Genomic DNA, 23,928 nt, shown 5'->3' with positions numbered 1-23,928 from the left:
GCGCAGCAGGTCAGGCAGCATCCAAGGAGCAGGAGAATCGGCGCCTCGACTCTCCTGCTCTTTGGACCTGCTGCGCTTTTCCAGCAACACATTTTCTACTTTGCCTTTTGAACAGCTTGTAATGTGCCCCAAAGACTTTGTTTACTTAACCTTTCCAGCCCAAACTGCAAAAAAAAGCTGAAGAACTGCACATGTTGGAAATCAGAAATGAATCAGAAATTGCTGGAAAAACTCAGCACATCAGGCAGCATCTGTGGAGAGAAAGCAGAGTTTCGGGTCCAATGACCCCCATCCCAAACTTTTCTCGCACCCAGTGGGTGATGTCTATGTCCTGTTGACTGACTTATGTTTGTAGCTGTGAAGTGTTGTTTCCTCAGTCCAGGTACAGCTAACTGGTATTGTATCTAGGCATTCGGATAGTGTGCCGTGGTTACAGAGCAGCAGTGCAGAAGGCAGCTATCAGTTCCCAGTCTTTTCAGATGATTCATTTGATCTGACCTTTCAGTTGGAATCACTCCCAGCCCTGTGACTTGAGTTTCTGTGCCTCACATGTACTCTCCAGCATTATGTTTCCAAGGTTGTGAAGAATGTGTGTTTTTGCATATTTCGAGGGAGAGGGCTCAGGGCACCATGCCCTTCACTTTCCACCAAAGGAACTATCACTGATGTTTTCTTTAGAAAAAAAATGTCCATCTCAATGATTACTTCCAGTTGTTCAATGCATTTTTTCAATGCACACATTAGATTGTCTGAGTAGGTTTGGTGATTAATGGGATTGATTTTCTCCTGATCCAGCATCGGGTCATGTAGCACACGGTCTGTATATTGCTGAGTTATTTGATGCTTTGGGTTCAAGTTGAGAATGGGAATGTTGCAGACTGCCATTCTGGCCTGTTGCTGGGTTATCAGCATCTCCATAATTCAAACAAGACTCTGATGTGAAGATGCTACGCTAGGCTGAAGAACAACAGTTCATTTAACCATCTAGTACAAGGTTTATTTAGAAAAAGAAAAGCAGGAAAGGGATCATACATTTTTTCCTCCTTTTAAAAGCTGCATATTCCCCCATGAATTTGTTTTTATGTTGACTTTCTTTAATGAGGCAATGAGGAGGAAGGTGATGTGAATTCAGCTTCCAACCCACTTGTTGGGGAATCTGAGAAGTAGCTTTGTTACCTTGTATCTACTTGGCCCGCTCTGTAACAACAGTAATCTTATCTAACGTCTTAGACTCATTCAAAATTGAACAACATGCTTAAAATTAATATTTTAAAGATCCTTCCTTCTCTTTTCCTCCCTCTCCTCATCAAAAAATGACTGCTTGGTAGAGTGTGGGAATGCATATTTGAGACCTTGCTTTTCATGGCTGGTTGTATCAGAGTGGTAAGGTGTGGGCTACGTATATGAGCTTTCTACTGTGTTAGTGGTGTCTTTTTGTGAAACTTTTTCTTCCTTTTACTCCCTTTTGTGGATTTTCCCCCCTGTAGGAAAGTGCTGCCTTGGCAGATAGATTGATCCAGGTACGCCTTCCACTTTCTTTCATGGCCATTAAACTTGCTAACTCCTCCCAAAGCAACGCCATTTTACTTGTCTCATCTAGTGAGGTAACCCTGCCATGACACACACACCTCCTGCATGCTGCATGTGATCCTTGTGGAAGCACTCACTGTAATCCAGACCACACCCCCACCTTCACTACCTTGTGGTAAGTAAATGCAAAGATTAGTGATGCACAGGAACAGCTGCCCGGACACTAGGTTTGGGCCGATCATATCCAAACTGGAGTTTGGGAGAAGGGGTAGGTGGCAGATCTTCAATAGGATCATCACAGTCAGGATTTGCAGTGCAGGACAGTCTTAAAAAGGGTAAGTGGAGAGTGTGCATGTACACATACCCTGTGACTGGCATATTTGGTGCTGTGTGCTCACTACAGAAGAGCTGATCATTAAAATGAAATGGAAGAATCTGTATGTCTGGGTACGACAGCCTTCAGAGTGCCATGTGCCTGTGTACATGTACATGTAGCTTTACTCTGATACAGTCAAGTGGGACACTCTCTTGTGTATCACAACTCTGAGCATTTATAGAGCCCTTTTTTTTGGAGGGACAAGGTTTCATGTGATGTTGATGGATTGAACCTGTATACTCCCCGAGTGCATGCTGCAGTCTCCCTCTGTAACCAACAGCTCTGTACTAATGCTACTCTTCACTTGAGCATGCAAAGCACTGAAAGGAGTATTCCTTATTACACTGAAAGCTTTTGGTGCAATGCATATCTGACCTGATAAGTGCAGCTCGCAGTGCCTGGTTAACCTTTCCAATCACAGCATTGTTCTGGTGCCTATTTTAACCAGTAGTTATTCGTGTGTTTCGGGACTGCAATTACCTCTTTGTTTAAACCAATATTCATGGTGTTTCACATGTTTCAATTGCAGACAGTTAATGTAGTTATGTTTCTTATATGGGCAATAATCCATTGTGCTGCTTCATATTTGTCACGTTTTGGAAAAAAAAACATTTGTGAAACATCTTGAAATTTGTGAAGTAAAGTTTATATTTCTCAGTCACTTCATTCTAAACTGACTATTTGGTCCACAGCCGTGGAGCTGTGATTCTCTCAGTTCTGGGTAAACAGGGTGCCTTATGCACACTAATCAGCCACAGTGCTGGGCTGGCTGAAGATGAACAGGTTCTGATCCATTCTCTGCCTCCGTTGAGATTGAGATTGTTCTACTAACTCCTCCTGTTTTAGGAATGTTGTTTCTGGCATCCAGTTTATGAAGGAATACTATATTTAATCTTTCATACAGTTCAATTTTTTAATTTGTTTTTATCAATTTTCTCATCCTTCCAGCCTCCCCCCCACTCCATTGTCCAATCCCATCTTGCTGATTGTGTCCTCAGAGCTTCCTCTGCCCCATTTCCCTGCTATTCTGCCCCATCTCTTTATCCATTTTCTGCTTCTATTACTCACTCCTCTACACCCCACTCTGCTCCAGCCCCTTTTACCTGTTATCACTGTTCCTCCCCATGACCCACTGCATCTACCCCCACACTCTACTCTGCTCACCGTAGTCTCTCCAGGATCTCTGAGGGATTTTTGGATTGCAGTTTGATCCACAGGTGATACTGGTGGGTGTTGTGTGGAGATACAATTCCAGACGTTTGGCTTTATTCATTCCCTTGTGTAAATGTTGATGGTTATTGTCTGAGGGTTTTAGGCCTGAACATATTTCTGTCCCTTCCTTTTTTTTTTACCCTCCCGACAACACGTTTAAATGTTCTTGGATATTCTAATGGTGCCTAATTAAGATAAAGCCGGTTCATGTAGTCTTTGGATTCATGATAGTTATCATCTGGGTTTTCAGAGAACAGAATAGAATCAGAGAATAGAGTACCTGCAGCGTGGAAACAGGCCATTCGGCCCATTTGAGTCCACACTGTCCCTCCGAAGAGCATCCCACCCAGACCCACCCCTACCCTATCCCTGTAACCCTGCATTTTCTATGTCCAATCCACCTAACCTGCCCATGTTTGGACTGTGGGAGGAATCCAGAGCAGCCAGAGCAAACCCACACAGACACTGGAAGTACGTGCAAACTCCACACAGGCAGTCGCCTGAGAGTGGAATTGAAACCAGGTCACTAGCGCTATGAGGCAGCAGTGCTAACCACTGAGCCACCTTTTGGATTTATATTCCTTCTGTCCTGTGCAGTTTATGGTGGTGGCTGCCTGTGAGATGTGTGTGAAAGGTTGGTGGCAGGTTACACCCATTGGTTTTGGGGTAGACATGTGTTTAGGCCTCAGCACTGGACATTCTTTACAGGGGAAATGGGCCCAGACCCTTCCAGAATGCATCCTCCTTCATTTTGGAGGATGTTGTTACCATCTTGCCAGGCAGAGCTGAGAAGGTTTGCCTTGAACCAGAGGCTTATTGGATAGGAGGAGGAGTAAGCCATCTGCCCCTTGATCCTGCTCTGCTGTTCTAGATCAAGCTGATCACCTACTTCAATAATATCTTCCTGTACTATGTCCATATCACCTGATGTCATTTACGAACTCAAAATCTATAAAGCTGTCTACAACCGACCAATGATTGAGCTTCCACATCCCACTCGGGAAGAGAATTCCAAATATTTAGCCACTTGACTGAAGAAGTTCCTCCTCCTCTCAAGGTGAGATTGTGTCCTGTGGCTGTGACCCAGCAGCCATGGGTAACATTCTGCATTGAATCTGTGAATAAATCTGGCCATTTCATGCTTCCAAACTCCAGAAACTGCAGGCCCAGTCTCTATCTCTGAGGACATTGCCACAATCCCAGGAGTAAATCCACATCCCCTTGACAGCTTGCAAACAGACGAACAAAGACCAAGAGTTGGCCACACATGCCTTTGCACCTGCTCCATCATTCAGTAAGGTGATGGCTCATCTGATTTTCACCTCAACTCGACATTCCTGCATATCCTCAATTTATCTTCCACCAGTTTGGCAGTCAAGAATCTGTATACCTCTTCCCTCAAAAATATTGAAAGATTCTGCATCCTCTGCCTTTTGAAGAAGGGAATTCCAAAGACATTCAACGCAGAAAAACTTTTGTCATCTCTGTCATGAATCAACAAGCCCCTATTATTAAATGATGTCCCTGAGTTCTACATTCTGTCACAAGAGAAAACAGACTTTCAGGATGCACCTGATTAAGTCCCTCAGAATCTTGTAGGTTTCAGTGAAGTCACTTCTGATTCTTCTAAACTCCAAAGGTTACAGGCCTAACCCATCTAGTGTTTCCACCAAAGGCAATCTGCTTATCCCTGGTATTTATCTAGAAAACCTTCTCTGAACTGCTCGATATCCTTGGACAGATGGACCAGAACTACACAGAGTACTGCAGATGTGGCCTCAGCAATGCTTTCTTTTTTGCTCTGTCCACCAGTCCTGCCACCTCCAATGCTCTGTGAAGATGTACACAGATATACCAGATCCCTGTGCTCCTGCACTCATTTAATATTGTCTTTGTGTTCTTCCATTTAATCAGGAAGTCTAATGGAGTGCTATCATTTGTTGTGAGAATAATTAAACATGGAAGTGAGGACCCCAGGGCATTGGTGCGAGCACAAATCCAATACTGTGCAGTTATTATCTTATTTAAGGAAGGATTAAATGCAGTGGAGACGGTTCAGAGGGGGGTTTTCTAGATGGGTATCTGGAATGAGCAGATTGTCTGAGAATAGACTGGGCTTGTTTCCACTCTAGCTGAGAAGAGTGAAGGGTGATTTGGTTGAGGTGCAGGAGATGCTGAATGGTCTTGACAAAGTGGATGTGTAAAGGAGGTTTCCTCTTGTAACTGAGTCCACAATTAGGGAGGAATTTGAAAATGTAAGGGTCACCGTCCTAGCACAGAGGTAAGGAGATTGTATTTTTTGCTTTCTGAGGGTTGTGCAAAGTTGGAACTTGTGGGATCAGGGAATATTTTAAGACTAAGATGGATACCTATGTTCTGTTTGCAAAAAAGACCCTTAGTGTCCCCCTGCTTGCCACTTCAATATGCCACCCTGTTCCCTGGCCAGTATTTCTGTCTCAGGCTTGCTGCAGTGCTCCAGTGAAGCACATTGCAACCTGGAAGAACAACACCTCGTTCCTGACTTGGGAACTCTACAGCCTGCTGGACTCAGTATCCCATGTCCTTATCCCACCTGCACACACCAGGCCTTGTTATCATATGGCCTGCTATTACACACAACTGATGATTAGTCCCCATCAGCAGCTAGTCATTCTCTTCAGCTGACATCATCTGCTCTTTTGTCCAACTGTGTTTTTCACCCTTTGGGCTCTATTTCTATCTATCATTTACTCCTTACTCCCTTCCCCCATCCTATCTTCATTAAACACATATGTTTTCCTAGCCTACTATCTGTTCTGAAGATGGGTCTGAAACATTAACTCTGATTTCTCTCCACTGATGCTGCCATACCTGCTGAGTATTTTCAGCAATTTGTGTTTGTTTCTGATTCCCAGCATCCGCAATTCTATTGCTGTTTTTATTTGTAGATTCTTGTGAAGCAGGGGAATCGAAGGTTACCAGATGGGAAAACACTAACCAATCAACCAGCCAATCTTATCAAATGGAGGAACAGACTCTGGCTCACTAGTCTAATTTCTTCCTATTCTGATGTTTTCTATGGAAGCATCTTCGGTTCTTTTGGCATCAAGACCAGGATTCTCTGTACAGACAATTCCCTGGAGTTCCCCTTCCACCTACTAAGATCCTGTCGGTCCCTTCTTTGCTGGGTTATACAGTTTAGTGCTGCAGCTTTAATTATTTATAATCACCTGCAGTATTTCTGTCATTATCTACTACTACTCCCTACCTGGTTTCTTCCCTTTTTGACCCAGATTTGGAGGTTCGGTCACCTCAAATTCAACTCTATTTGTTGACTCTCTTCCCTTCTCTCTCTTCTGTGCCACCACTTCCCCTCCACCCTTCCCGTGGGTTCCTGCCCTGTTTGTGTGTGTTTTTTTTTGTCAGATGTTTATCTTTGTTTGACTCTGATTTCTGCTCATAAGATCCATCCTAACAGTATGTGCCTCTTCTACAACTTTTTGTCAGTCCAGTTCGAGATCAGTCTTTCTCCCTTTGTGATTCCTTTGTGTCTCCATTTGTGCTCTTGGTGATACATGGTGATTCAGCAGTTAGCACTGCTGCCTCACAGCACCAGGTTTCCAGGTTCAATTCCCGCCTCGGGTGGAGTTTGCACATTCTCCCCGTGTCTGCATGGGTTTCCTCCCACTGTCACAAAGATGTGCAGGTCAGGTGAATTGGCCAGGCTAAATTGCCCACAGTGTCAGGTGCATTAGACCAAGGGAAATGGGTCTGGGTGTGTTGCTCTTCAGAGGGTCAGTGTGGACTGGTTGGGCCGAAGGGCCTGTTTCCACACTGTAGGGAATCTAATCTAATCTACATTAATAAATTCTTAAAATTGTTTCTGTGCATACACTTATAAGCAGGGCTGACTTCCTGAGTTAGTCTTATGTCACAGGTGTGTCACTAGGGTATCAGATTCTTCTTTTACTATCATTAGTCATTTCTTTGAGCCCTTTTCTTTTCCCGTCTCTGAAGGCATTGATTCCTAGTTTGGGAATAATCCGATGAGTGTTGATTGTCTCTTGCCCTTTCCTTGGAATGTGGAAGTTTGCTATTGGAATTGCTGTTGATGATAACCAGGCCCTTCTGTTTGTGCTCCTATTTCAGTGTGAAATGTTCATACTGTCTGGCTGGTATCTTAGCTGAGATTAACTGATTTAGTTTGGGCTAGAGGCCATCCCTGCATGATTTTGTTTATTGTTGGCATTTTTCCTTTATCTTTGTATGTGACATGTAGGGGTGACACAGTGGCTCAGGTGGTTAGCACTGCTGCCTCACACCGCCAGGGACCCAGGTTTGATTCCAGCCTCTGGAAACTGTGCAAACTCCACACAGACATTTCTCCCAGTGTCTACATGGGTTTCCTCTGGGTGCTCTGGTTTCCTCCCACAATCCAAAGATGTGAGGGTAGGGTTAACTGGCCATGCTAAATTGCCCATAGTTTTCAGGGATGTGTATGTTAGGTGCCTTAGTCAGGAAATGTAAAATATAGGGTAGGGGAATGGGTCTGGGTGGGTTACTCTATGGAGGGTCGGTGTGGACTGGTTGGGCCAAATGGCCTGTTTCCACAATGTAGGGATTCTATGATGATGTATGTGTCACTAGTAGGCCAACATTAGTTGTCCATCCCTGGATTCCCTTGAATTGAATGACTGCCCAGGCTATTTCAGAGGGCATTTAAAAGTCAACCATGATCTTGTGGGTTTCAAGTTATATGTAGGCCAAGTACGTATGGCAGATGGTGTTTCTGAGCTGGCCTTGTTGATGCCCTTTGAGTTTTAATGGCAGTGGGTAATGGTTACATGGTCGGCGTTAGACTAACTTTTAATTCCACGTGGAATTGAATTCAGTTTGTCACCTGCCGTGGTAGGATTCTAACCCCTGTCCCTGCAACATTGGCCTGGGATTCTGAATTATTAGTCTATGGCATTATCTCTGCATCACTGCCTTCCCACCACAGCCCACCCAATAAGTGCACTAATCCATTTGGCAATTTTGCATTTGTATAAACTTGTACAAACACGAAATTGCCAAATGGATTGGTCCAAGGTAAGAACCCTCAAAAGCAACTCAGTCTGTTTGTTTTCCTGGCCATCAAAAGGTAAATTTAAGGATGGAATTCGGCCTTCAGAGAGTCAGAAGCCCGTCTGTGTCGCTAACCTTTCTCTCCCTCGTGGGTTTGTCTTCAGGGGCAAGTAACCAGGGCGCAGGAAGCTGAGGAGAACTACGTCATCAAGCGAGAGCTGGCTGTAGCAAAGCAGCAGTTCAACTCAACCAGTGAGAAACTAGAGCGAGCACAGAGCACCATTCAGGAACTGCAGGAGCTCAGGGTAAGGAAAGGCAACTCTGGGCTTTCTCACTCACCTTCAGTCTGCACGACCGAGCAAAAAGTATCCAGTGTATTCTGGCTGCTTTACAGTCATCTCCCACTTGGCTAGTCCTCAGTGACATTTGAGGTATAGCTATTATACTTGACCCCAAACTCAACATCTGCTGTAAATAGTGATTTGTCCAGGCAGCACCCCTTGGATAGCCTCATTCCTGAAGAAGGGCTCATGCCCGAAACGTTGATTCTCCTGCTCCTTGGATGCTGCCTGACCTGCTGCACTTTTCCAGCAACACATTTTCAGCTCTGATCTCCAGCATCTGCAGTCCTCACTTTCTCCTTGTGGATTGTAATCAAGAAGTTATGATCTTTCTCAAAAGGAAGGAGAGAAACTTAATAGCTGATCATTTTAACCTGCTCTTGTGAATGTTATAGAAGGTAACCCGAGCACCAATGGGAGAGATCTGAGAGTGGGTCACGTTTTCATTCTGGAGCTGAGACACAGTGATATGGTTTTTACAACAGTCTGCTTAAATATTTCTAAGGAAGAGAGTCCTGAGTTCAACTCCACAGCTGCATTATCTCTTATGCCTCGACTGTCCAATCCTGTGAAGCTAATGTGCCTTTGTCTCTTATCAAAGCGTATGCCAGTCTCTTTCTAACCAACCTGTTCAGACATGCTATGACCCATCTCTGGAGCAGGTGGGACTTGACCCCAAGGCTGCTTGGCTCAGAAATAAGGACACTACCACTGACACAAGAGCCTCAAAATGTGTGCCAACTGGTTACTGGCCTTTGTATAAACACCTGTCCACTACTTTCATAACATTCAGATTAAATAAATGTGGGATTGCTGGTTTCTGGTGATAGCAATTGTTTGAATTCAGTAAAAACACCCCAGTGGATCTAAATTGCTTTAATTTCGTGCACTGACAGCATTCTTTAGAACATAAAACAGTAACAGCACAGTACAGGCCCTTCAGCCCACGATATTGTGCCGAGCATTTATCTTAATCTAAGACCAATCTAACCTACCCACACTCAATTTACTGCTGTTCATGTGCGTGTCCAGCAGTTGCTTAAATCTCCCTAATGTCTCTGACTGTCCCACCACTGGCTGTGCATTCCACACACCCACCACTCTCTGTGTAAAGGACCTCCCTCTGTCATCTCCCCTATACCTTCTTCCAATCACCTTAAAATTATGACCCCTTGTGACAGCCATTTCTGCCCTGGGGAAAAGTCACTGGCTACCTACTCTATCTATGCCTCTCATTACCTTGTACGTTTCTATCAAGTCACCTCTCTTTCTCCTTCCCCCCCCCCCAGTGTGAAAAGTCCTAACTCCCTCAACCTCTCTTCATAAGACATGCCCACAGCATTCTGGTAAATCTTCTCTGCACCCTCTCCAAAGCATCTATATCCTTCTTATAATGAGGTGACCAGAACTGGACACAGGATTCCAAGTGTGGTCTAACCAGGGTTTAAAGAGCTGCAGCAAAACCTTGTGGCTCTTAAACTCAATCCCCCCTGTTAATGAAAGCCAAAAAACCAGGCACCTCCTTAACAATCCTATCAACTTGGGTGGCAACATTGTGAGATTCATGTATGTGGATCCCAAGATCCCACTGTTCCTCCGCACTGGCAAGAATCCTGTCTTTAACCCTATATTTAGCATTCAAATTTGACCTTCCAAAATGAATTGCATCGCATTTATCCAGGTTGAACTCCATCTACCACCTCTCAGCCCAGCTCTACATCCTGTCAATGCCTTGTTGAAGCCTACAGCAGCCCTCGATACTGTCTACAACCCCACCGAACTTTGTGTCATTGGTTAACTTACTAACCCACCCTTCCACTTCTTCATCCAAGTCATTTATAAAAACTACAAAGAGCAGAGACCCAAGAACAGATTCCTGTGGGGCACCAGTGGTCACTGACCTCCAGGCGGAATACTTCCCATCCACTACCACTCGCTGTCTTCTTTTGGCCAGCCAACTCTGTATCCAGACAGACACGTTTCCTTGTATCCCATACCTTCTAACTTTCTGAATAAGCCTACCATAGTGAACCTTATCAAAAGCCTTACTGAAACCTATATACACCACATCCACTGCTCGGTCCTCGTCAAATTGTCTCATCACAACCTCAAAGATCTCAATAAGGCTTTTGAAGCATGACCTGCCCCTCGCAAAGTCATGCTGACTATCTTTAATCAAACTGTTTTTAAAAATAGACATAAATCCTATCTCTCAGAAACCTTTCCAGTACCTTGCTTACCACAGATGTAAGCCTGACTGGTCTATAATTCCCAGGGATTTCCCTATTCCCTTTCTTGAACAGAGGAACAACATTCACCTCCCTCCAATCATCCAGTACTACCCCCGTGGAGAGTGAGGATACAAAGATCATCACCAGAGACTCAGCAATCTCATTCCTCACTTCCTGTCCTAATCTTGGGTGTATCTGGTCTGGCCCTGGGGACTGATCTACTTTGACACTTCCTGGAATTTCCAGCACAAACACTTTCGATAGATAGCCATGTTCTAAGTGTAGTGTTTAGCAATACTTCTAAACTTCCTGTTGGTGGTGTATTGTCTTGCCAGTATTTTGTTTTTCTTTTGAACCCAAACATAATTGAATTCAAATAAGCATTTCAGAGCAAAATAAATGAATGTGCAGCCACCTTGCACATGGATGAAGCACATGAACAGTGTTGCAACTTGCTACGTGATGAGAGTTTGACCTATCAAATGTAAACTGTTTTTAGAGTTAGGGTGTACAATGCCTTCCAACTTTGCTCCTTGCAGTGAAGTAAGTGACAGCCATGTGCTAACGGTATTCACCAGGCTGTGATGATGTACAGGTGGTCCCTGTCAGACGGTTTAACTGTGCACCAGTGCCCTCACGGTGGGAGCAAAACAAGCTCCATTTCGTGAAGCAGGTGCTTGGTTCCTTCCAACTGTTTGGCAGCATCTGTGCTGAGAGACTTGTCATTTCTGACACAGAGAAATGTACCAACAGCAGTCTGCTGTTGTGGTCAGCGAGTACTCGCTTCTGTGGGTCTTTCAGCACAGAGCAATGTATGATGACAGTAGACTTCCAAATTCTTCCCCAGCGCAGCAGTTATTGTCCTGTTCACGATCTTTTTAGACTGTGGCATTAAGATAAACAAAGATATACTTCATTTCTCTGATTATTTTTGGCATCCATGCCACTGTAATAAGCTGGCAGAGTTTATCCTCCCTGTACACTTCCATTAGCTGTCACATAAATTAAACCAACCCCATTGACTCATTTTAAATAGTTACAGGACACAAAGTAAGAGATTTCTTTGCTGTTGTTTGTGCCTGTCTTCCTGCCCTGTCCCCCTCACCACTGAATAACCTGACCAAGTGATATGGAATCCACACTGAGGTTATAAACCACATCCTGAATCAGCCTGTGTTCAGTGATGTTTCTCCTGACACTGCATGGCAGAATACAAGGGAAACAAGGATCTGGTTTTGCTTCTCTTCCTTTGATTTTTACTCCTTTTGTTACAAGACGAAGTTTATTGTGGGAAAAGAATGTAAATTACCTGCTGGGGAATGGTGAATATGTAGTGATGATTTATGGACTGTGGTTTCGTCATTCACTTATTCCACAAAAAAAGATTTGTTTCAAATCAAAACTTCATTATCCGAATGTCTTAATTTATCATAAATCTGTTTTGGGAAGGGGTTTGTGTTAATTAATGTGTATACTCATGGTGAACAATTTTTTTTAAGAGGGTGTAGCTTGACCTTGATTTCAGTGGTAACCAGTTTTCAGTTGTGTAACTTTGTACCTTGGCTCCAAGCCACAGTCCCAGATGTTTTGTTTTATCACAGACGGTAGGTTAGTGAAGTGTCATGTCATGCATTAGACAATTGATGTCAATGATAACTTGGCCCATCCATGTAATCTATTGAGTTCCAACCTTTGATAAGAGTTGTAATTTTTATTTAAAATTGCTCTCCCCCCCCCCCCCCCCCCCCCCCCCCCCCGTCCCTGATTGTATAATGTTGACAATGGGTTGGTGTTTTTAGAAACAAAATATAAATTCAAACAATGAGATTGACTTAATTGCAGTGAGGTGCATCAATAGCTTGGTGTTACATCACAAATATTTTAGCAATGTTGCACTGTGTTTTGTTGGAGAGGAATGAAGTCTTTAACCTCAGGCAAGAAATCACTCCACCTGGGGTGAGAGGTCATGGAGAACTTGCTATGTTCACTTTCCCTAACTTGGAGCCAAGATCAGTTTCTTTTGATTTGCTGATGTGTTAGCTAATTGTGCTGTCATCAAACCATACACTTTCAGCTAGGTTTCTGCTTTCAGTATGGAATCTAGAGTGCCATTACTGTCTTCCTTTGGCTAAAGCGGCATCCCCTTTCCTGGCCTAAAGAGTAGTCCCTTAAGCAACATGCATAACGTGTCAGATGGCATTTTGTTTTGGACTGACTCTTCATTCCAGCTGCCTCATTTTGCAATGACTAAAGTTCAGGATGTATCTTGTGTATTAACATATTAAAGCATTCAGGATGGCAGAGCAGGACTGGCACTCAGTACGAATAGTATAAGTACTATTATACTTATGTAATAGTATATAAGTATATTATATACTTAATATAAGTATTAAAGTATAATATTTAATACTTATTAAATATTAAGTATTTAATAGCTAATACTTTAGCTAATAAAGTATTTATAGCTACTTTAAATATTTCCAAACAACAAGATCGCTAAGTTCCTTGTCATGGACACAGTTTTGAGCCAAACTGCCAACAGCTGCTTAATGTGGTGAGAGCAATTAGACTTGTATTAACATGGTATAGTGAATATATGGAGCACAGGTAATGTACAAAACACAAGAAATCGGAGCAGGACTAGTCCAGTTAGCTCTTGTAGCCTGATCTGCCTTTCAATATGATCATGGCTGATTTTTGTACCTGAAAACAACCTCCCCATATCCTTGTATTCTCTCCTGACAAGTGGTCCGTCTTCCTTAGCCTTAAGAATATTTGATCTTTCATCTTCAGCTCTCTGGTGTATACAGTTCCAAAAGTTCATACCTATCTGAATTCAGAAATTGCTTCTCTTCGTTATGAAATTAGTGGTCCCTTATCCATAGCCTCTTGTTCAAAATTGCCTGACCAGGATAAGCAATCTCTGTCAAACCCCTTCAGAATTTAGCATGTTTTAAGGAGAACATAGAGAAGGGGACTTGGTGTGCTCTGCCTTCCACAAATGGTTAACTCTGTCATCAAGCTGGTGAACCTTTGCTGTTCTGCCTGCAAAGGCAAGTATGTCCTTCCTTAAAAACAGGCGGATATTCTTTTTTGTTCTCTGAATTCTTTAAGACCGACGTGGTGGTTTTCCTAATCAAACACCACAAAGTTTAACTTTTCAACCTGAGCTCCATATCAGGTAAATCCAGCTATACCTGGTAACATTATCTTTCCAGTTCAGACATTGGAATAATTATTTAGCAGCTCATCTGCTACAACTGTCAGATCTGTAATCTGTTTGTTATTGTAAAGAATGTGCTCCACGTTGTACTTTTTCTCGGTCTCAGATTTTATGCATGTCTGTGTAGCACTCTCTGTACTGACTCTGCTGTCCATTGATCGAGGCTGGTCAAAACCACCACCTTTCTTATAGAAATACGGCAAAAGCAGAAATTGCTGGAGAAATACAGCAGTTCTGGCAGCATTTGTGAAGAGAAAACACAGTTAATGTTTTGAGTTCAGTAAAGGGACCCTTTACACTGGGCCTTACTAACAGGAAGGTTCAGCTCTTGCACTGTTATCTTTAGAAACTGCTGTGGTTTGAAATAGTTGTTCCATGGCAGTGATTTTGAAATTGTACCTGTTTAATAAGGATATTCGGTTTGTACTGAAAGAACTCTGGGAACGTTGTATGTAAAACAGAGATGTTTGGGAAATGTAAGCTGTAAGAGAGAGGTTGACTTCTGAAGGGCTTCACAGTTCTGTGATGTAGTCTTTATTTGAGAGCACTTGATGGGGAAACTGTTTACACTTCCACAGTGAGCACAAACTAGGATTCCAAGCTGCAGCAATAATTGAGTGGCTGATCGGGAGAGTTAGTGTCTTATCAAATTTCAGTAATTCTCAAGGCCCAAGGCCTATCTCCTTTATTTTGAAAAAAAACCTGTTTTGTCTCTGAACATCCTGTTTGTTCAGTTTGATAGGACTGTTTGGGAAAACAATGAAAAGAAAATGTTCAGCAGTAACAGAAACAAACTCTCTTCTGCCCCAATACTACTTTCATTGCCTTTAATATTCATCTTTTTAAGGTTTTACGATTCTCACTTCAATTTTCTGATTGATTTGGATAACACCTTGTGATAATGCATCCAAGTTTTAATGGTCATCATAAATATTGTCATCCTCTTCCTTTCCAAAATCCAATTCGAAGTCTTTGCTTCCTTCATTACTGTGTTGGTAACTGTGAGAAACTCATTCTATTTTTGCCCTCTATTGATTTTGATCACTTCTGCCCCAGTGTATACCTTCCAAAGTCTCCTCATTACTCTTGACCCTCTTAAGTACGTTGCATTGTTCCTTTTGTGAAGAAGGAGCTCAAAGTCTGCAGATCAACTCTCTGATCACTCATTGCTTTCTTGCTCTTCCATGGATCGGTCCATTATATTAAATGGAACCCTACTTTCCCTGTTTATTGAGTTTCCTGCCTCGTCATTCACCAGCAATAATTCTTTGCTTTGATCTGCCTTTGGACAGTGTTGAGAGAATGCTTAAGCCTCTTCCCCAAAGTCAGATGCAACCACTGGCAACTTCAGTTCTTTGCAAGTTACAACTCTTGCAAAAACCAGATACTGCTTCATTCCCTCCCTCACTCTCACACACACTCTCTCTTTCTCTCTCTCTCTCTCTCTCTCTCTCTCTCATGTTCCCATTTTATCTCCTTCCTCACTCTGTCCTTCACTCCCACCCTTCCCCCTGCATTTCCTTGCGTTGTTCTGCACTCTCACCCTGCCTTCCCCCTTGCTTTTTGACCCCAAATGTCTGTTTGGCGATATCTGTTCAATAATATCACCCCTTCTCGGTCCCTGTGCTGTTTATTTCACAATCTTGCTATCTGATTGTTTGAGATACACTATTGCAAGTCTTGCTCGCTTGTGTATCAGATGCCTGGTTTCCCTTGTCATACCACTATTGGCTCACCCGCTTAGCAATGTACCATACAATGTATTGCAAAATCTACATGTGCAAGGCAGCATTGAAGTCAGACTGTTAGATATTCTTCTGCAGCAACATTTTGCCCAGTACTCTTCAGGTTGAACTGCTTTATTTGAGAGATGGTCAATAAGCTTTTGAAGTAGGAGGAGGAATTGGGATGGAGGAGTCTGGCACTGGTATTCTGCTCGTAGCGTTAATGTGTTTGGAGAGTGAAGTTGAACAGGCTGGTGTGTGTCCCATACTGTACACTGCCTGAGTCCACTGATTTTCTGCAGACACATGTGTTGCTCTGTGCTGCATTGTAGACCAGTGTGAAAGATGAGGTTAATTTGCTGCATCACCAGCCAGCACTCGATTCTGCAGGCGAACCATGAGCTGACGTGTAGAAGGCCTCCTGATGTCAGAGCCACCTGGGGGTAAAACCTTTGGTGCACGGCAGTTGATCAGATAAAAAGGAGCTGTGCAAATGTCAGTGGGCTTGTGGTTGGCAGCCATTATAACACCAACCTTGTGCTCAGATTGGGTGGAGTGGGTGAGATTTTTCTTCTTAAAAAAAGAATGCCTTTTGCAGTTCAAATCTCGAGCTGTTCTTGGCAGCTTCTAAATTTGACAGCTTTCGACCAGGCGATGAGTTCTTACTTGTGAACCATACTCGCCGGTTTCTGATTTGAATCTTAGATTTGCTTTATTCCTTTCCAGCTGATTTGCTAAGTTGGTAATGATGTTCGACAATTCTGTCTCCCCCAGTCAAAATGGAATGGGAGTAGTTTGGGGGCTACTTCATTTTTTTAAAAATGTCTTCCGTACTGATGCTACTTTCTTGGAAGATTTTTCACCTTTTTTTAAAAAATGTTGGTGGTCAAGAAGCTAAATGATCAATTGGTGTTCATCAAGTCCTGAATTTAGAACAGTGTTTCCAGTTTCAGAGTCTAGATTAGAGTGGTGCTGGAAAAGCACAGCAGGTCAGGCAGCAGCTGAGGAGCAGGAAAATCGACGTTTCGAGCAGGAGCCCTTTATCCGTTTCGGTGTCAATATTGATAGGGACTCCCCGAGTACAGGAGGAAGAAATATACTGGGTAAATCCTCCAGTACTCCCTCCAGTGTGGACTGGACTGGATTTGGCAGTTGGCTGCAGCCAAGAATGAGGAGACTGGAATTTTTTTGTCACCTGCATTTTGGGATAGATTTATGTCCAATCCCAGCCTATTCCAGGCCATGGTGCAGCATGTGAGATATGTGTGGCTACTGATCAAAACAAGCTGAGTGAACTGTCCAAATGTTTCCGCATTCATACAATTCTCTCTGTAACTTGAAATATTATCATTCTGATATCTTTAATAAGTTCTTTAATCAGTGGTCTGTTACTGTTGAAAACCTTGAACAAAGCATGAAAATGCTGCAATTACAGAGCAAGTCTGTAGATATCTCAAACAATTGATTACATTTTCCATATTGTGCCCTTCACAATAAGTGCCAGGCAATGAGCATTACCAATGAGAGAGTCGCTTGGAGTTCAGTGGCATTACCAAACCTGAATTTGTCCACTGTCCTTGGGGGGCTTAGCACTGAACAAAAATGTTGTTGTATAAATGCTATGGTGGCAAGAACTGGGAATTTTAATATAGCTCCTGACTCTCCAAAGCCTGTACACCACCTTGTCCCCCCTCTGCCACTCCCTGCCCCTTCCCCAATGACTCCCTCTCTGCCCATACCCCACTCTACCTCGTTGCCATCCTTCTCCTGTTCACTTCTGCTCTCCAACCTGCTCCATCAGTGGCACAGGCCAAAAAGGAAAGAGCTGGGGATGCAAGCCCAATGTATTAGTGTTGGAGTGTGGTGGGTTTATATCGGGACGATCCGAGTGTAGAATGTAAGGTAACATATTAACTCAGTTGTTTTGGTTCTGACTGTCACTGGCTACTTGTGAAATCCATTTCTGCTTTCTTTCACACCCTATAGTGTGATCACCGTCACGATGAGGAGGTTGTCATGCAACTGAAGATGGAGCTGGAACAATCTCGATTGAGAGAAGCTGAGACACTGACTGCACTGAAAGAAATGCAGGATAAGGTCCTGGAAATGGAGAAGGTGAGAACGTGCTTCTATTGCTACAGGGTTCAACTCCAGAATCTGCAAACTGCAAATAGCACAGAGTGAAGATGTTTTAGTAATCTTTTTTCAATCTTCAATTAGAATGTAAAAGGTAACAACAAAGAATGTTTGTGCAAGGTACACACAAGGTACAACAAAGCGGTCAGTGTCACTGTGAGGGCAGGTGAGGTGAGGACCCTGGGACAGGCGGTCAGTGTCACTGTGAGGGCGGGTGGGTGAGGACCCTGGGACAGGCGGTCAGTGTCACTGTGAGGGCGGGTGAGGTGAGGACCCTGGGACAGGCGGTCAGTGTCACTGTGAGGGCGGGTGAGGTGAGGACCCTGGGACAGGCGGTCAGTGTCACTGTGAGGGCGGGTGAGGTGAGGACCCTGGGACAGGCGGTCAGTGTCACTGTGAGGGAGGGTGGGTGAGGACACTGGGACAGGCGGTCAGTGTCACTGTGAGGGCGGGTGAGGTGAGGACCCTGGGACAGGCGGTCAGTGTCACTGTGAGGGCAGGTGGGTGAGGACCCTGGGACAGGCGGTCAGTGTCACTGTGAGGGAGGGTGGGTGAGGACCCTGGGACAGGCGGTCAGTGTCACTGTGAGGGCGGGTGGGTGAGGACCCTGGGACAGGCGGTCAGTGTCATTGTGAGGGTGGGTTGGTGAGGACCGTGGGACAGGCGGTCAGTGTCACTGTGAGGGAGGGTGGGTGAGGACCCTGGGACAGGCGGTCAGTGTCACTGTGAGGGCGGGTGGGTGAGGACCCTGGGACAGGCGGTCAGTGTCACTGTGAGGGCGGGTGGGTGAGGACCCTGGGACAGGCGGTCAGTGTCACTGAGGGCGGGTGGGTGAGGACCCTGGGACAGGCGGTCAATGTCACTGTGAGGGCAGGTGAGGTGAGGACCCTGGGACAGGCGGTCAGTGTCACTGTGAGGGAGGGTGGGTGAGGACCCTGGGACAGGCGGTCAGTGTCACTGTGAGGGAGGGTGGGTGAGGACCCTGGGACAGGCGGTCAGTGTCACACTGAGGGCGGGTGGGTGAGGACCCTGGGACAGGCGGTCAGTGTCACACTGAGGGCGGGTGGGTGAGGACCCTGGGACAGGCGGTCAGTGTCACACTGAGGGCGGGTGGGTGAGGACCCTGGGACAGGCGGTCAGTGTCACTGTGAGGGCAGGTGGGTGAGGACCCTGGGACAGGCGGTCAGTGTCACTGAGGGCGGGTGGGTGAGGACCCTGGGACAGGCGGTCAATGTCACTGTGAGGGCAGGTGAGGTGAGGACCCTGGGACAGGCGGTCAGTGTCACTGTGAGGGAGGGTGGGTGAGGACCCTGGGACAGGCGGTCAGTGTCACTGTGAGGGAGGGTGGGTGAGGACCCTGGGACAGGCGGTCAGTGTCACACTGAGGGCGGGTGGGTGAGGACCCTAGGACAGGCGGTCAGTGTCACTGTGAGGGCGGGTTGGTGAGGACCCTGGGACAGGCGGTCAGTCTCATTGTGAGGGCGGGTTGGTGAGGACCCTGGGACAGGCGGTCAGTGTCACTGAGGGCGGGTGGGTGAGGACCCTGGGACAGGCGGTCAGTGTCACTGTGAGGGTGGGTTGGTGAGGACCCTGGGACAGGCGGTCAGTGTCACTGTGAGGGCGGGTGGGTGAGGACCCTGGGACAGGCGGTCAGTGTCACTGTGAGGGCGGGTGAAGTGAGGACCCTGGGACAGGCGGTCAGTGTCACTGTGAGGGAGGGTGGGTGAGGACCCTGGGACAGGCGGTCAGTGTCACTGTGAGGGAGGGTGGGTGAGGACCCTGGGACAGGCGGTCAGTGTCACTGTGAGGGAGGGTGGGTGAGGACCCTGGGACAGGCGGTCAGTGTCACTGTGAGGGAGGGTGGGTGAGGACCCTGGGACAGGCGGTCAGTGTCACTGTGAGGGAGGGTGGGTGAGGACCCTGATTCCCTTGCCATAGAGCAATCTCATTCCTGGGATGGCAGGACTGATGTGTGAAGAGAGATTGGATTAGTTAGGATTATATTCATGTGGAGGAGGAGATATCTCGCAGAAACGTATAAAATTCTAGCACAACTCGACAAGATCGATGCTAAAAGGATATTCTCAATGATCAGCAAATCTGGAACCAGGGGTCACAAGTCTAAGGATATGGAGTAAATCACTTAGGATTGAGATGAGGAGAACTTTCTTGACCCAGAGTGATGAGCCTGTAAAATTCCCTCCCACAGTTCACTGTTGAGGCCACAATGTTAAATATTTTCACAAAGGAGTTAGGACGAAAGGAATGAAAGGGCATGGGCTCACTGGCTTAGTGGTTAGCACTGCTGCCTCACACGGCAGCAACCTGGGTTCGATTCCCGCCTCGGGTGACTACCTGCAAGGAGTTTGCACATTCTCCCCGTGTCTGCGTGGGTTTCCTCCAGGTGCTCCGGTTTCCTCCCCCAGTCCAAAGATGTGTGGGTTAGGGTGAATTGGCCATGCTAAATTGCTCATAGTGTTACGTGTATTAGTCAGGAGTGAATGTAGGGGAATGGGTCTGGGGTTGGGTTACTCTTGTTGGGTCAATGGCCTGTTTCCACACTGTAGGGACTCTGAGTCTATGAAAGCAGGAACAGAACACTGGATTAGATGATCAGCCGTGAGTGGTCGGGCAGGCTCGAAGGACTGAATGGCCTCATCCTGCTCCTGTTCTACGTCTGTGTTTCTAAGTCTCTGGTTAAGGTGTCTTCCACTCTTAAATGTTGACGGGTTTTGTAAATTGGTGGTAAAGCATGTAAAAGATCAGCAGCATTAATAACTGCGTATTATAATAAGAACCAGAGGCAGCTCCATAAGGGAGGTTTGAACCACTATTGACAGCTCAGCCAAACGTTTCAGGTTTGGGAAGAATCACAAAAATTAGAATCAATGGGGAAACAGTCTGAAGGTCACCAGAGCTGAAAACTGCTGAGAGAGCACTTGGGAACAAATTAAATTGCAGGATCTCAAATGTAATAATCTCAGAATCAGTTGGTGCCATGTGCTCATGTGGTCCAGAATAGGTGACTAGACCAAGTTCCTTGATAGCCTCTGGCTACATCATCCCTCAGGCAATGGAGATTATTCATTGATTTGGGGCAAGATTAGACCTGTACCAGCTGAATGGTTTGCCCCCCAGCAAGACTGGGAGCAGTCGACTCATTGGCATTCATCAGTCCAGCAAGGGAGGGGTTAAACTGGAGCAGCAGGTGGGTGGGACTCCGAGGAGCGAGACAAGGATGAGACAAACCGAGTGAAAGAGAGGAAAGTAGAAAGTAAACCTGGAACTGGAGTGCAAAGGAAATCTTTCAAAATATCAGAGACAAGTCTAAAGATACTCTTGATAAACCCATGAACGGCAGAAGCTGGAAAGTTACAACACCACCGGAACGCTGGAGATACTGAAACAGTCTGGCAACATCTGTACAGAGAGAGAAAACGGTTAAGATTCTAAATGCATTCTGATGAAGGGTCACTGGACTATAACTGTTTTTCCCATCTCCTGATGCTGCCAGACCTGCTGAGTTTCTCCAGCACTTTGTTTCTAAAGAATGCACAGAACATTCACAATAAGGTGGACAAATGTACAGTGTAAATGAGTACAATATGATAGTAACTGTAGAGTCTTGGCTGTGGGGTGACCAAGCCTGGGAGCTGTACATCCAAGAGTATTCAATCTTCAGAAAGGACAGGTAATTTAGGAAAGGAGATGGGCTGAAACTGATAGTGAAAGATGCAATTCATAGACAAATCAGAACAGATATTGGTGGAGGAAATCTATATGTCGAATCAGTTGGGTGGAGTTAAGCAAGAGGGGTGGAGAACATTAGTGGGAGTTATCTAAAGACCTCCACGCTGTAATGGTGCAGAAAGGGCAATGATAAACAGGAAGTTAGAGATGTACACAACAAGGGTGCTCCAATAATCATGGGTGATTTCAATCTACATATACACTGGGCATACAACATTAGCAATAATTCTGTGGTGGATCAGTTCTTGGAATGTGCACAAGATGGGTGTTTAGATGAGTATGTTGAGAAACCAGCTCCAGGCAAGCTATCTTTGACTTGGTTTTATGCAGTAGAATTACACAGAACAAAAGAGGCCCTTCAGCTTATTGAGTCTCTGTCACAAAAAGTACATTACTACCCATACTACTCTCATTTTACCAGAGTATGCCCATTGCCTTGAATGTTATGACACTGCAAGTACTTTTAAAAGGTTTAAGGCTCCCCCTTTCAATGACCTTTCCATGCAATGTGATCCAGATCCCTGCTACTCTCTGGGCGAAAATATGTTACTTCAAATCCTCTCTCAACCTTTCACTTCAAAATTATGCTTATTCCCCTTCAACTAAGGGGAACAAATGCTTATATTCACCCAGTGCATGCCCCTCAGATTCTGACCCACCTTCATCAGATACCCCTCAACCTTTTCCGCTCCAAAGAAAATAACTTTCAGGACCTCTCGGAGCATTGATACGCAGAGGGATCTTGGGGTGAAAGGGCACAGCTCCCTGAAAATGGCACTTCAGGCAGATAAGATGGTATAGAAGGCATATGACATGCCTGCTTTCATCAGTTGGGGTGTTGAGTATAAAAGTTGGCGAGTTATTTTACAGCTGCATGAACTTTAGGCCAGATTTGAAGTATTGTGTGCAGTCCTGGTCATCACATAGCAAGGATGTAGAAGCCTTAGAGTGTGTGCAAATGAGGTTTACCACGTTGTTACTTGGGTTGGAGTGTTTTAGCTCTGAGAAAGATTGGACAAACTTAGATTATATTAACTAATGCATCAGAAACTGAGGGGTGACCAGATAGAATGTATAAAATTGAGAAGTGTGGATAAGGAGATAGCTGGAATCTTTCTCCCAGGGTGAAAATGTCAAATACTAGGGGGTGAGGGGGGGAAAGTTTAAAGAAGATGTGCAAAGTAAGTTGCTTTTTACACAGGGGGTGGTAGGTGCCTGAAAAGCACTGAGGGTGGAGATGGTGGAAGCAGATATAGCAATGTTGAAGGGAACATGGACAGGCAGGGAATAGAAGGATATAGACTTGTTTTAGAACGGCATCATGGTCAGTGTAGAAGCGCTGGCCTGAACGGTCTGATCCTGTGCTCTACTATTCTTGGTTTGAACTTGAACTTATCCGGCCTCTTCATAGCTGAATTGCTTCATCCCAGCCCAAGTCTACCCTCCCAATGCAGTCATACCCTTCTCATGGGATAGAGACCAGAACTGCACACAGTACTCCATCTGTGGCCTAACCCAAGCTCTGTACAGCTCCAACATCACCTCTGTGCCCTTACGATCTACGCCGTGATTGATAAAGGTAAGTGATCTGCCTGCTGCCTTAACCACCCAGTTAACCTGTCCAGCTACCTTCAGGGATCTGTCCACAAGAACCTCAAGATCCTGCTGTTTCTCTGAGTTTCCTCATTTCCTGCCATTCATTGATTAATCCCCGGTCTCGTGCCTGCTTCCAAAGTGCATCACCTCCCATTGATCAGGGTTCAGCTCCATCTGTCACTGATCTGCCTATATGACCACTCCATCTGTATGCTCCTGTAATCTCCTACTTTGCTCACTGCCAATCACACACAGCTGATCTTCCGCTGCACACAGACATACACATGCATGCACACACTAACAACACCCATTGCACCACCACATTCTCATCTAAACCATTTATAAGTGTCTCATACGGTAAGGTATCCAGCAGTCATCATTGCACATTGGGCTCCAATCACTCAAACAGCCTCCTACCACCACCTGTCACAAAGCTGATTTTTGGGTCCAATTTGCCAAGTGATCCTGGATTCCATGACCTTTTACCTTCTTCATCAATATCCCAAAGGGACCTTGTAATAGAACTTGAAGTCCATAAAAATTAATCAGCTGCCCTACCCTCATCTACTTTGGTAACCTAATTGAGAAATGTTAGGTGTCATCTCCCTCTGAGAAAGCCATGCTGACTTCCCCTGCACTAGCCAGACCTTTTCTAAATGGAGATTAATGTTCCCCTTCACTATTTTCTCCAATAGTTTCCCCATTAGACTAACTGGTCTATAGATCACCCTTGTAAAGTGGAACCGCATTACCTGTCCTCTGT

General features: G+C 45.1%; 1 protein-coding gene across 14 annotated transcripts in view; it reads left to right on the top strand.

The window, feature by feature from the left end:
• LOC140467942 (EVI5-like protein) overlaps nucleotides 1-23,928 on the top strand; it is a 340,764-nt gene that overhangs the window by 225,397 nt on the left and 91,439 nt on the right. For 11 of the 14 annotated variants that reach the window (XM_072564014.1, XM_072564018.1, XM_072564022.1 and 8 more), the window contains 3 exons: nucleotides 1,488-1,520; nucleotides 8,329-8,469; nucleotides 17,670-17,798. In XM_072564014.1, the coding sequence (XP_072420115.1) occupies nucleotides 1,488-1,520; nucleotides 8,329-8,469; nucleotides 17,670-17,798 (303 nt within the window). The remainder of the gene's footprint in view (nucleotides 1-1,487; nucleotides 1,521-8,328; nucleotides 8,470-17,669; nucleotides 17,799-23,928) is intronic. The other 3 variants (XM_072564021.1, XM_072564023.1, XM_072564024.1) reach the window with 3 other exon arrangements.

This window comes from Chiloscyllium punctatum, chromosome 46 (genome assembly GCF_047496795.1).
Source record: "Chiloscyllium punctatum isolate Juve2018m chromosome 46, sChiPun1.3, whole genome shotgun sequence".
In the NCBI taxonomy this organism is placed as follows: domain Eukaryota; kingdom Metazoa; phylum Chordata; class Chondrichthyes; order Orectolobiformes; family Hemiscylliidae; genus Chiloscyllium; species Chiloscyllium punctatum.
Note: the sequence above shows the minus strand (reverse complement) of the source record. Positions and strands in the feature narration are given on the sequence as shown.